Source organism: Euphorbia lathyris, chromosome 6, assembly GCF_963576675.1.
Source record: "Euphorbia lathyris chromosome 6, ddEupLath1.1, whole genome shotgun sequence".
Lineage (NCBI taxonomy): Eukaryota > Viridiplantae > Streptophyta > Magnoliopsida > Malpighiales > Euphorbiaceae > Euphorbia > Euphorbia lathyris.
In genome coordinates this window covers 21,925,277-21,939,642 of record NC_088915.1, presented here as the reverse complement: position 1 = coordinate 21,939,642, position 14,366 = coordinate 21,925,277, and the positions used below count along the sequence as shown (strand labels likewise).

The window sequence follows — 14,366 nt, the reverse complement described above, 5'->3', positions numbered from 1 at the left end:
TCATATAGGTGTTGCCTTACCGAAAATGACAAACCGGAAACCGTAGGAATTGACAAGCCACGGAACTTACGGGCCCTAATTTCTGGTCCCAAGCATTAGACACGCCTTGACTAGGAACCACGTAGTCTAAGTACTTCACGGGTCGGTCACACTACACGTAATCATCATTGCAAGAGCAAACCATCAACCGTATAAACATTAGAAGTCGTTATTTGTCATAGTTATAACTTATCGCACTCACATCACTTCATAGAGTTTTGTTATATAAATTCGCCTCACCCGTAGTTAGGAGTAGTTTGTAGTTGGTCCCCATATCAACCTCAAAGTATTCACCGCTTAAATAACGTATAAAACCGAGTCGTTTAATACTTACAATTATAAATCCCGTGGATTCGATACCCGGTCTTAACCGGATTATTACTTGATACGACGGGGTACACTTGCCCCTAAGTAGTGACATCTAGTAAAGGTTGAGCACTTAGAAAGATCACACCCATAGTCATAGCGCACTTATCATACATATTTTGTCGTAGAAAACACTACGCTAGACGGCACGCATCAGTAACCTTCTAGGTAAGCGGGTGCGACAGTCAGTGCTTTCTGTCAGAAATAACTAGATATACTAAAACCACATAAAACCCTTATTTCAGAATGTCAATACCTAATTTCAAGCAAACAAACTTCGAATTATAGAAAGAATATGCAGTAGATTAAGTCAAAACTAACATGCAGATAGTATAATAATTTCAAGAACAATCGTCATGAACATAGCGTAATGTGTTAAATAAACCCTAAAACGAACCTTACCGAGATGAAGAATTAACGAGTTAGAAGACGATTCACCCGATTGAGAGAGATAAACCAAGCAGGAGAAGATGAATTGTGTTTAGGGCTTTGCAGAGGTGGAGATCGAAGGAGAAGAGGAGTTCGAAAGACTGGGTTGAGGCTAAATTGGCCTTATATACCCCATTCTTTTTTAAGCGCGCAAAATAAAAGTTAGAGTTTTTGCTCCCCCGTTTTTCTAAGTTTTGGTTGCCGCTTTTTTATTTTCGTACAACAATGACAGTAATTTATTCGAAGTGTCGTCTGATACTTAAGTGACTTTTCCATCAAAATCGCGTTCTTTTGGGATGATAGCATACTGTAACCGTAACGTCATCTGAGACGCGAGCGCATTTTTTATTTTGCCTTCTGATCACATAGAATTAAAATACTGTCACGAAACATATTCAAACGACACGAAAAAAAATGTCTGTGATGTATCTTGTGTCATGTGAAAGGGAAAATGCCATAGTGAAAGCATCAATTCGCTAAGTAAAATCATCCTCTTCCCTGCACATTTACATTCGCATGCTTCGCTAATCCTCATTTCGCGAAGCCAAATCGTCCTTTTTCCTGCCTATGGAAAACGTCCATCCCAAAAAGTCTGGACTTCCATTTCTCATCCCAAAAAGTCTGGACTTCCTGTAAAGAGAGAAATTTCCATCCAGATTCGTCACTTTCACTTTGAAGAGATTTGTTAGGAGTTTATTGTGGCAATCTTGTTTTAAATTTTGATGATGTTATGATTTTAATGTTGTTATTGTGGTAATCTTGTTGTAAATTTTGATAATGTTATGATTTTAATGTTAGAATCCGTTGTTGTTTGACATTTTTTTGTTATATACCACTTAGCGAATTTTGTTAAAAACACTATCAGACTTCGCATATGCTAATTAAAATCATCAACTAAACCAAACATTAGCTTCGCAGGCTTCGGATATACTGGAATCTGCGAAGTCAGATGGGGGAGACAGTCGCGCCATAAATATTGAGGGTATTATGGGAAAGTCACACAAAAACAGTCTAGATATGTAGTAGGTTGAGTAAATGGGTTAAATATATAAATGAGCCTCCTATTTTACCAACTTTTGTAATTTTCCCGTATTATCATTTAAGTTTTGCATTCTGTTATTGGTCCATTATATTGTCTCTCTACACACTAAATTATTTCGCGTTAGTGATGAAGTGAAGGGGATAACATTCAAGTTTATAAATATATATGATCGGTGATTTCATGATGATTTTGCGACTTCTTGGTAGAGCGTGAACAAAGAAACTCTAATCAATAACGTCCTAATCATCGAAGAAACCCTAATCATGATGATAGAAGGAATCCTTTTGCTGACAGGATTGGCGGCAATAGTTACGAGGATTAGGGATTGTGTGTCTATCTCCTCATCACCGTCAATCCCATCAGGAAAGTATTCCTTGTATTGTCATGCTCAGGATTCCTTCGATGATTAGGGTTTTTTTCTATTGTATGAACAAACTGTTCATTCTTCATGTCAGCTGATCCGTAATCCATTCATTGACCTGTCATTTGCACAATCCGCTACCCAAACCTCTGTTCTTTTTGTTGCAGATCCTCATGACCATACACCTCCTCTACCACTAATCTCTTTAAGGGCATGGTGAAGATGGTTAGGGTACCATACCAATTGACATGGCAGAAATAAACAGACTTTGTTCCAATGGTTGAATCACGCATAGTTACTTACCAAAACCTTCAAAATTCGACAAAGAACTTTGGACAACAAAACTCAAATTCTTATTAATGATAAAGTGTCTGATACATTCGAAAATATACTTTGAATAGATAACTCCTAACCTTAATCCTAAAGGTAAAAGAAAAGAAAATAGAAAAATTACAAAAAAATGCCCTGAAAACTGTAGATTCGGCTTTTGAGAACCTATACGAATGAATTTGGCTAAAAAGCGACGAAACACACGGCATAGGCATGAGTTTCAATCGTTGGCCCTTTCCAATCAAATTAGGATCCGAAAAAGTGAAAATCCGAAAGTCGCAAATTTATCATGAAATTATACATCATATTTATCTAAAAACTTGAATGCTATCTCCTCCATTTCATCGGTTAGACTTTAACGAAAATCAAGAGGAACCAAATTCACTACAATGATGATCAAAATAACAATACATGGACAAGATGTAGATGTATTTCATATAAAATGTTTAAATTTCCTAATACATAAATTTTCAAGAGGGATAAAATATTAAAGTTGAGGTCTAAGGTTTTTGGGAAAGTATCAATTTAACTCCACGTACAAAATAGCATCAATATAAGCTTAACGTTTAAAAAAGTACCAATTTAAGCCTTGATAACGAAACTTGACACGTCATTCACATTACTTCGTTAAGATCTTTCAATTGTACATGGAGTGAGAAACCAGAACTCAACGGATTAATATGAATAACGTCTCACATTTCGTTATCGATTTAAACGTTAAGCCTGCATTAATACTATTTTGTAAGTGGAACCTAAATTGATACTTCTCAAAAAAAAAATAAAAAAATAATAAAAAAAAACGTTAGGCCTAACTTATCCCTTTTCAAAATATGCATTCGATAGAAACACTTACCATACAGAAGCTGCTACTGTATGAATTGACCATTTAATTTGTGATTTAAACCAGCAGAAAGCTTATTGCATGACATTCCCCTAATAAATTTATCCTTCCAGCTTACCTCATTATCAACCTCCTAGTTGATCAATGTTCTTAATTGCTACACGTCAAAATATCAAAGTTGGAAGAAGGTGGAATTTTGTTCTTTTTTTAACTTTTCCCTAATATATGTTACTTTACAAATAATGGATCACGCATGACTCAGAATGTTGTTACACTACCTCGTCGATCAAACGTGTATTACAGTCCACAGTTGGTCTTATTTCAATGGGCTTAGGGTATTAAGAAAATAGCACCAAACCATACTGCTTTGTTATCTATCAGAAACATACACTACTCCTTCCATCGCTTTCCCTCTATCTTCATTATTTACTATCATTATTCTTATCCTTACTTCCCTTGTTTTAGCAGACACAAAACATGATTACAAAAACACATCACCATTTGATTTCCTAAAAAATCTCCAAGGATGCCATAAGGGTCAAAATGTACAAGGCATTCAAGACCTCAAGAAGTACCTTCAGCATTTTGGTTACTTAAACTATCAAAAACAATCTCTTGTTAACATTTTTGATGACGAATTAGAATCCGCAATCAAAACCTACCAACTCAATTACCATTTAAACCCCACCGGAATTCTAGACTCCGAAACAGTCTCTCAAATGAGGAGGCCTAGGTGTGGAGTAGCAGATATCATCAATGGAAAAACAAGAATGAATTCATCTAAACTCCATATAGTATCTCACTATGCATTCTTCCCTGGAAATGCCAAATGGCCAGCAAATAAGTATCATTTAAGGTACGCATTTCGTCACGGAACAGGAGAAGATGCAGTGGGAGCAGTAAAGAGAGCATTCAAGACATGGGAAGTTAACACACAATTATTCAGTTTTGAAATGATAGAATATTACTTGAATTCGGATATAATAGTGGGGTTTTACAGAGGTGAACATGGGGATGGTGCAGCATTTGATGGACCAGGAGGGAGTGTGGCTCATGCATTTGTACCACCATATGGTATGTTTCATTATGATGCAGATGAGATATGGTCAGTTGAAGCAAAAGAAGGTGCTATGCATTTGGAGAGTGTAGCTTTGCATGAAATTGGGCATCTGCTTGGACTTGCTCATAGTTATGTGGAAGATGCTGTTATGTTTCCTACTATTCTTCCTGGACAAATTAAGGGTTTGAAGGATGATGATATTCAAGGCATCAAGGCCTTGTACAACCTTTGATTTCATTTCTAGAAATGCATACATGTTTCTTAACTTATATTTTACTATATATATTACTGTTTCAATAATTATACACTATTTTTCTCCTTTGATATGCTAATATGTATAGCCTGCATTAATGACAATAACTTTGTTATTTTCGAGATTGTCAAAACTGGATCAGACCGGCCATGTTAATGCTGGCTTAGGAACCCACTTAGGGTTTCCTATTTAGAAGGCTTCAAATCCACAACTTAATCCATTACCAAAAAAAAAAAAAAACATTCGGATACTCTGGAAGTATTACACTTAACAAATCAACTAATGACACATTTTTCTTATTTTTACTTAACACCAACCATCTCCTTTATATTGGTATGTAATGAGTGTCTTGATTGATCGGTGTAATACTTTCCTAGTATACTAAAATTTCTCATTAATTATAATACAAAATCCCAAAATTATAATACAAAATCCCAATTGTTAAAAAAATATCCCTATAATAATTATTATCTTGTATCTAACTTTAATAAACATATACATACAACAAGAATGTACTATGCGAAAACAGAATCGAAAACAATAATAATAGTACACATTCATTTTTTAATCATCATTTTTTGTCACTCCGCTTTAACAAATATTTCTCATGCACATAATTATTACATATGCACAATACTATATTACTAATTGTGGACCTCCCACTGCCCATGCAGTGTCTATTAGGTGTCGTAACTATTTATAGCATTTATCTTTGATTTCTCTGCCTTGAACTTCTGACGTGGGGTAGAATTTTATCTCAAATGTTAAATTATTATTTGGGACCTCCATAGCAAATTCTAATTATTTTTTGGGATCTTGTCCAACCAAAATCTTTTTCATGATTAAATAATATCTTTAACTAAATAGACTTTTTTTCCTTCAATTTTCTAACTTTAAAACAAATTGAAAGCTAACTTCTTATTATTCTCTAACTATTATAATTTTCTTTTCTAAACTTTTTGGATTATATATAATTTATAAAAATAATTTTAATTAATTAATTATATATAAATATTATTTATTTATTTATTACGTCATCCGGTTCGACCAATCCGAGCTATCCAATCGGACCAAGTGATCCAGTTATAAATTCGGTTTGATGTTCGGTCCGGTTATGATAACATTGCTATTTTTAACAACCGTAGCAAGCATATTGAGGTTGACTTCTTTTTTGTTCGAGATCGCGTATCTAAGGGTTTACTTCATGCCAAACATATCAACACTTTAAATCAAGTGGCTGACATCTTCACCAAACCATTGTCTAAAGATCGTTTTAAATTTCTTTGTTTCAAGTTAAGCATTGTAAGTGTCAAGCTTAACTTGTGGGGGTAATAAAGGTTATAATTATAAATATATAGCTAGGACTTACTTGTATATTAGCTGTGTATAGACAGTGACGGATTTAGGGGGGGTCAAAGGGGCATTTGCCCCCCCCCCCCCCCCCCCTTCATCCCTTAAAAAAAAAATTAGCCCAAAAAGAATAGTTAAAGTGCAAAAATACCCCTAACATTTTAGGTTAGGAACAATTTTATCCCTAACGTTTAAAATGGTGCAATTTTATCCCTAATGTTGGAAGCCAAAAGTAGTTTTACCTCTAACGTTGATAAATTTGGTCAATTTGAGAAATAATTCATCAAACTGTCTTCTTGGTCATGAATCTTATCATCTACACTTCACAAATGCGTTATTTTATCAGTAACAAATCACAAACATATGTTGGGATGTGAAAAAAATAAGAAAAAAATATTAAAAATGTACTGTCTTTTGTACGAATTAGACAAAAAAAAATCAAAAAATTCACTGAATTTATAAATATTAATCTCCAATTTTATTATTAAATTACAAAAAACATTATATCCTTTTTTTAAGAACAAATTGATATGCAATTGGTGCAAAATAAAGAAAAAAATAAGTGTATGTTATAATAGTGTCTGAAATTGATCCAATTTATCAACGTTAGGGGTAAAATTGCTCTTGGCTACAAACATTAGGGGTAAAATTGCACAATTTTAGACGCTAGGGTAAACTTGCTCCTGACCCAAAACGTAAAGGGTATTTTTGCTCTTGGCTACAAACATTAGTCTAAAAAATTTTTACATAGAGTTTTGACCCCTCCCTCAAATCCTGGATCCGCCACTGTGTATAGATACCACTTTAATCAATACAATACTTTAATTGCGTCGTTATCTTTACCGACAACTTTCTTTAGATTTTTTTGTGGCCTGATTTCGCTATTGGCTCATTAATTCACAAATAAGTAATTAATTGATCAAACATCAATTCTTGATTTGGTGAATGAAACATTAAAAGTTGGTTCTCATCACTTTTGAATTGGTAAACATACTGATTGAAATAGGCTTGGAATTAGTTTTCTTCTTCTTATATTATTATTATTATTATTTTCTTTTGTATTATTAGTGGAATTGATTATAAATTAGTATTTGGTCCTAAACCAAAAATATAATTTTGTTTACTCCATGGCTAGGAAGACTGGAGATGAAGGGAGGACTTCAACCTTTGGCTGCATATATGTTTGTCATAATTGGTCCAAGTCTAAATTTCGTTTGCTCTCACAATATGCATTTTTTCCTTGCTTCGGGGCAATTTCTTAGAGATCGTTAACATGACGCTATGACGCTTAAGTTTCCATCAATTATTAAAATATAAATCTGATTAATTCTCCCTCGGCCCCTCCATGTATACACGCACCTGCTTACCCCTATCCTTTCTGTATTGATTTGTAACCCTAGTTGGGCATTTAGGTCTTTGCTTCACATTAGGAGAGGTATGTAAGCATCCTTATTTGTATTGAAAGGTATTTTTTATGAAATTAACCTAGTTGGAACTTGTTCATCTTGTTCTTTAAGGGCCCGTTTGTTTTATCTACTGTTTGATGTTGCTGTGTTCTGAATGTTGTTACGGTTTGCTGTTTGCTATTAAGGTTTGCTGTTATTGTGTGTTGTTGCTGTTACGGTTTGATGTTTGCTGATGGAAAAAGCTGTTTTTCCAAAAAGCAGATATTCTTTGCTTTTGGAAAAGGCTGCTTTTCGGTGTAAAAGGCAAACAGGAGATCACTAACCAAACACCCAATGCTGCTTTTCAGATGTAAAAGTCAAACAGGAGGTCACTAACCAAACACCTAAAACTCTCCCTTTTGAAGTGAAAAGGCAAAAAGAAGCATGAAAATGAGCAACAAAACACCCCCTAAGATTAACTCCTTCATACTAGGCTTGACAAGAAACTCTTATGTTTAAGATCAAAACTCTCTAGTTGGACTACTATCTGTATCATTCTTACACAGTAAATTTTGATTGAGATGATTCATCAAAGGTGTACCCTATTATTCTCATACCAAATAATCTGAATATACTAGTAATTAATGAATTAGTAGTAATTATACATTTAATATAGTTAATAATTCCATACAAAAAAAAAAAAAAACAAAGACAAAATCATGTTAATTATCTCTAAGAAAAAGATGCATATAGTTTACAAAATTTAGACTTAGATGAAGACTATTTTATGACAAACAAATGCAGCCAAAAGTTGATGTGGAAGTCCACACTTCATTTCTAGTCTTCATAGCCATGGAGTAAACTAAATTATATTTTTGGTTCAAGACCAATTACTAATTTATAATCAATTCCACTGAAACAAAAGAAAATAATAATAATAATAATAATAAAAACTAATCCATAGCCTATTTCGATTAGTATGTTTATGATTTATGAATTGAGGTATAGAATTTTTAAATTATAATGTAAAATCATAATATATACAAAATAATGAAACATTAAGAATTAAGTTTAGTGATATGACTTAGTTGTAATTTTATATTTAATTATGATATTCATCTATTTGACCCTTATAAATTAGAAGTCTAGAATATATTTTCTAAGGTTTATGGTTTATGAATTGGGGTATAGAATTTTTAAATTATAATGTAAAATCATAATATATACAAAATAATGACACATTAAGAATTAAGTTTAGTGATATGACTTAGTTGTAATTTTGTACTTAATTATGATATTCATGTATTTGACCCTTAATTTATCAACACACACACATTAGTACAAATAAATCAACATTTAAATTTAATGTGTTATTAATTATGGAGTTATAAATTTCGTTTAATATTTTTATCATAATCAAAATCAATGTGGAAATGTGCTTCAACACTACCTATCTCACGATAAATCCTATTTTTCAATGTTATAAAACTCGGACCGGATCTGCCGGTTCAACCGGTTAAACCAGGAACCGGTAAGGATTCTGATCCAAGTTGGACTGGTTTGTTGCATCTGCAACAAACCGGATAAGAGTCAGACCGGAAACCGGTGATCCAACCAGTAACCGGTGTGACTCTGGTTTAACAAATATTTCTCATGCACATAATTATTACATGTGCACAATACTATATTACTAATTGTGGAGCACCTCCCACTGTCCATGCAGTCTCTGTTGGATGCCGTAACTATTTATATAACATTTATCTTAATTATTTGTCCGTCCTGAACTTCTGATGTGGGGTAGAATTTTATCTCAACTTTTAAATTATTATTTGGGACCTCCCTTAATAAACCTCCATAGCAAATTCTAATTATTTTTTGAAATCTTATCCAACCAAAATATTTTACACGTGCATATATAATTATTTTTCTTCCTAAAGTGAACTTGTTCAAATTTTCTTTTCACATCCTTTCCTTGCTTCGAGGCAATTTCTTAGAGATGGTTAACAACATTTATTCCGTCTGCATGCTTAAGTTTTCATCTATTATTAAAATATAAATCTGATTAATTCCCGATTAATCTTTAACTGTCCTATTAGTATGTATTAGGACATTTGCTATTGGCTCATTAATACATAAATAAGTAATCACATCAATTCTTGATTTCGTGATGAAACATTAAAAGATGGTCCTCATCACTTTTGAATTGGTAAGTGGAATTGATTATAAAATAAGTCTATAAGAATCTTAATTGTTTGAGTCCCTCCTTCACATTAGCAAGTCTATCAAACTTGTACTACGGTTTCATAATTGGTCTTCATACTCATTTCTAGTTTATTTCCATACTTAAAACAAAATTTACTTACTAAAAAACTCTATAAATAGTCTTCAGGATTAACCAAATAATAACCAAACCAAGTACTTAACCAAACATGGCATCTCAAGCTTTTTCCCTATGTTCAGTTATTGCTTTGATTCTTCTGATGTTCATATCCCTACACTGCAACACAGCTTTAGCAAACTCAAAAAACCATAAGAAATCATCATCATCAGCATTTGATTTCCTAAAACATCTCCAAGGATGTCATAAGGGAGATAAGGTGAAACAAGTTCATGATTTGAAAAATTACCTTCAACATTTTGGTTACTTAACCTATCAAAACAAGTCTCTTGGTAATGATGATGATTTTGATGATGAATTAGAGTCTGCAATCAAAACCTACCAGCTCAATTACCATTTGAAGACCACCGGAACATTAGACTCAGAAACGGTGTCTCAGATGATGGTGCCTAGATGCGGAGTAGCAGATATAATAAACAACACAACAAGGATGGAATCCGGGAAGAAGAGGCATCATCATAACTCAACATCAAAATTCCATACAGTATCTCATTATGCTTTCTTCCCAGGAAACCCTAAATGGTCAGCAAATAAGTATCATCTGAGATACGGGTTTCTTCCAAGAACACGAGTAGAAGCAATGGAAGCAGTAGGGAGGGCATTCAGAACATGGGAAGCTAACACACATTTCAGTTTTGAGAGAGTAGAAGATTATACAACTGGAGATATCACTGTGGGTTTTCACAGTGGAAATCATGGAGATGGGGCGGCTTTTGATGGTAATGGAGGAGTTTTAGCTCATGCATTTGCACCGGAAGATGGAAGGTTTCATTATGATGGAGATGAAAAATGGTCAGTAGGTGCAAGACAAGGTTCTTTTGATTTAGAGACAGTAGCAGTTCATGAAATTGGACATCTTCTTGGACTTGGACATAGCTCTGTTAAAGCTGCTATTATGTATCCTTCTATTGCTTCTGGACTCACAAAGGGTTTACATTCTGATGATATTCAAGGCATCAGGGCTCTCTATAACCTTTGATTCTTTTCCTATCAATAATCTTTTTGCTACATACTTGTCGAATAATTACATTTCAACCATTCTATGTAATTCGCATATATTATAGACTTCTAATTTATAAATTCCAATCTTTAAACTATATTAAAACTACTGATTTTACTAGTTTGACATAAACCAAAATTAGGACTTGATATAATTATAGATAGTTTTTCAAATGTGAACTTACATGTAACTTTCTCTTTTTCAAATGTGAACTTCCATGTAAATTTCCCAAATATTTAGGTCCCATTTTCATGCAGTATAGGGTCCAAAATCACAAAAAATGATACTTCACAATTTGATAGAATTTACCGATTAGCCATTAGATCATATTTCTTCCAAAAAAAACGAATTGCTTGATCCTTGACCGCATCATTCTCCTTAGAATAAAAAGAATTCATTTTTAAAATTTTTATCATCAAAGGAATCACTAATAAAAGGCACAAGATGTTTCACATTAAATACATCAGCAGTGCATATATGACTTGGTAACTTGAGCCGATATGCATTCAGGTTGATCTTTTCTACAATCTCAACAGGGCCAATCTTCCTTATCAAAAGCTTATTATAATCACAAATAAAAAATGATTTGCTCATAATCATGCAGTTAACAAGAATATTGGTTTTACCCCATTTGTTGTAGTCTCTTCTCTTGTTCCTAGGTGGTACTTGATCTGGTGCCCTTACCGGACAAGACACGAGTTCATAAGAGGGTTGATACTTTTGTATAAGGCTTGCAGGAGGTATGTCACGCAGTTCATAATAATCCGTTGAAAGCTGCCAACAAATATAAGCAAGCGGCTCAAAAGTAGCATCAACATTTGGAGTTTGAGGTGGGAGATTTCGTGTGGGATGTTCTTACAAATGATAAGTTCTTTGTAGGAGAGTATAACAAGTTGTCGACCAAAAGGATTGGGCCTATGGAGATCATTGAGAAGATTAATCCAAAGGCATATCGTTTGCAATTGCCTAGCCATATTCGTACTGCCAATGTTTTTAATATCAAGCATCTGATTCCATCTACGAGTGATTCCTGTGATAATGACAATTCGAGGGAGAATTCTGTTCACTCAAGGGAGAATGATGAAATGGATGAATTCGCTTGCAAGCTTTTGGATAAATATAAGTAAAAGATTTCATGATTACTTTACGACTTTCAGATTTTTGCGTTTTTAACCCTATTTCGAATGGAAAAGGGCCAATGATCCCAAACTTACAATTTTATCAGGACTTTCGTCGCTTTTCGGCTAAATTTCATCATTTAGGGCCTCAAAAACTCAAATTGCTGGTTTTTGGATCGTTTATGTAATTTTCCTATTTTTTTTCGGTTTGTATTTAGGATTAGGTTTTAGAGTTATTTTATAAAGCCTCAATTTGGATGAATTAAACAGTTTATCATTGAATAACAATTTATTTCATTTTGTCCAATTTTTTGTTGGATTTTGAAGGTTTCAATCGGAAATCGTGCATGATTTAATGATTCGGAACCAACGTATTTATTCCTGCTGCATTACAAAGTACATTTAAATTCTATCAAATTTCTTTTATTTTGGCGGTTTGTTTCGATTAGATTTCTATTTCCTAGAGTTAATTGTGAACTTAGTTTTTTGTCATTTCTTTCTTTTATTGGGACTAAAATGTAAGAAATCCCGCTTCGATCCAAGAATTAAAGTTTCTTAGAATAATATTTTATATTTTCTGGAATTGTTTGAGAATTTTCTGGCTACTTTTTTCTGGCCGAAAGACGCTTACCCGGATTCCGCTCACCGGAATTTTTGGTAAACTGATTTGGAACAATTGGTAAACTGATTTATTATGTTGGAACAATATAAGTATTATACTGGAATAATATAACTATTTTATTGAAAAAATTGGTACGCTGATTTATTCTGTTGGAACAATATAAGTATTATGTTGGAACAAATGGTACACTGATTTCGAACAATTTCGTACACTGTAGGAACAATGTAAGTCGGATAAAAAACCTGTTTAGAAAATTATCAAAAAATTCCACAACATGTAAAAAATCATTTTAAGAAACTTTAATTCTTGGCTCAAAGCGAGATTCCTTACGGTTTTGACCCAACAAATTGTTGAAGCATGTAAAATAGATAAAATTAAGGAAAAAATTTTATTGGGACTAAACTGTAAAAAATATCGCTTCGACCCAAGAATTAAAGTTTCTCAGAATAATATTTTACATGTTCTGGAATGTTTTGAGAATTTTCTGTTCACTTTTTTTCTCGCCGGAAAACGTCCACCCGAATTCCGCTCACCGAAATTTTTTTTACCTGACATTCAGGGATCTTAAAATGACCGTCTAATTTAGACGAGTCTAATAGTATAAATTTTTTAAAAAAACGAGATTAAAAAGGTCGGAAAAATGTATTTTAAAGAAAAAAAATAAAACAATTTTTTCTATCATCTCTTTTCTTTTATTTAGAAATTTGCCACCTTGCTCTTTTCAATTATCATCAAAACTACGTAGTTTTGTTATATGGGAGGGATCAAGTGAGAACCTCCTCTTAGGTGAGGACACTTCCTTATGATGAGAACACTCAAAACTACGTCGTTTTGAGTAGAAAAATTGAAAAAAAACACTACTACTTAGGGGGGTTCGAACCTGAGACACTATATATACACTCCACATTGCTTACCACTAAGCCAATTGCTTTTATTGTGTATCATGTCACGCGCTTCTTAATATACGACTGTCCTTTTAGCTTCTATTGTTTAATATTTTACGCATGCACTTATTAATATCGATTAAATATGCATAATAATTAATTATTAATAGAAAATAAAAAGAAATGTACATAATAATGAATTATTAATAAAAAAAAAGAGAAATGTGCATAATAATGAATTATTAATAGAAAAAAATTCGAGAACATGATCTAATTTCTTATTTATTTAATTCCTCTATATTTTTGTAATTTATGTTATGTAAGAAAATATATTTTTTAAAACATACGTTAGAACGTACGACATATTTTTTAGAACATACGTTATGTTTTTTAGAACATGTGTTATGTTTTTTCGAACATGAGTTATAAATTATATTATAGAACAAATCAAAAAACGATACGTTATGTTTTTTGGAACATTATACTTAATTTTTAGAACACAAAATATAAACTTTAGAACATACGTTATGTTTTTTAGAACAAATGTAAAAATGGTCCATATATTTACTATTTTTTTAAAACAATATACTTAATGTTTAGAACACAAATTATAAAGTTTAGAACATATATAACAATATTCAGAACATCGTCCTTAACATTTTAAAATATAAATTACAAAAATATAGAGGAATTAAATAAATAAGAAATTAGATCATGTTCTTGGATTTTTTTTCTATTAATAATTCATTATTATGAACATTTCTTTTTTTTCTATTAATAATTTATTATTATGCACATTTAATTGATATTAATAAGTGCATGCATCAAATATTAAACAATAGAAGCTAAAAGGGCAGTGGTATATTAAGCAGCGCGCGACATAATACA

At 32.5% G+C, this 14,366-nt stretch overlaps 2 protein-coding genes across 2 annotated transcripts; both read left to right on the top strand.

Annotated features, from left to right (window-relative positions):
• Nucleotides 1–3,661: 3,661 nt before the first annotated feature.
• Nucleotides 3,662–4,852, top strand: LOC136233615 (metalloendoproteinase 3-MMP-like). Its single transcript, XM_066023345.1, has 2 exons — nucleotides 3,662–3,673; nucleotides 3,759–4,852. The coding sequence occupies exons 1-2, from the start codon at nucleotides 3,662–3,664 to the stop codon at nucleotides 4,698–4,700; spliced, it is 954 nt and encodes a 317-aa protein (XP_065879417.1). The 3' UTR covers nucleotides 4,701–4,852.
• Nucleotides 4,853–9,863: 5,011 nt separating this feature from the next.
• On the top strand, nucleotides 9,864–10,934 carry LOC136233179 (metalloendoproteinase 3-MMP-like). Its single transcript, XM_066022782.1, has one exon. It carries the CDS (start codon nucleotides 9,886–9,888, stop codon nucleotides 10,831–10,833), a length of 948 nt encoding a protein of 315 aa, XP_065878854.1. The 5' UTR covers nucleotides 9,864–9,885; the 3' UTR covers nucleotides 10,834–10,934.
• The last annotated feature ends 3,432 nt before the right edge of the window (nucleotides 10,935–14,366 follow it).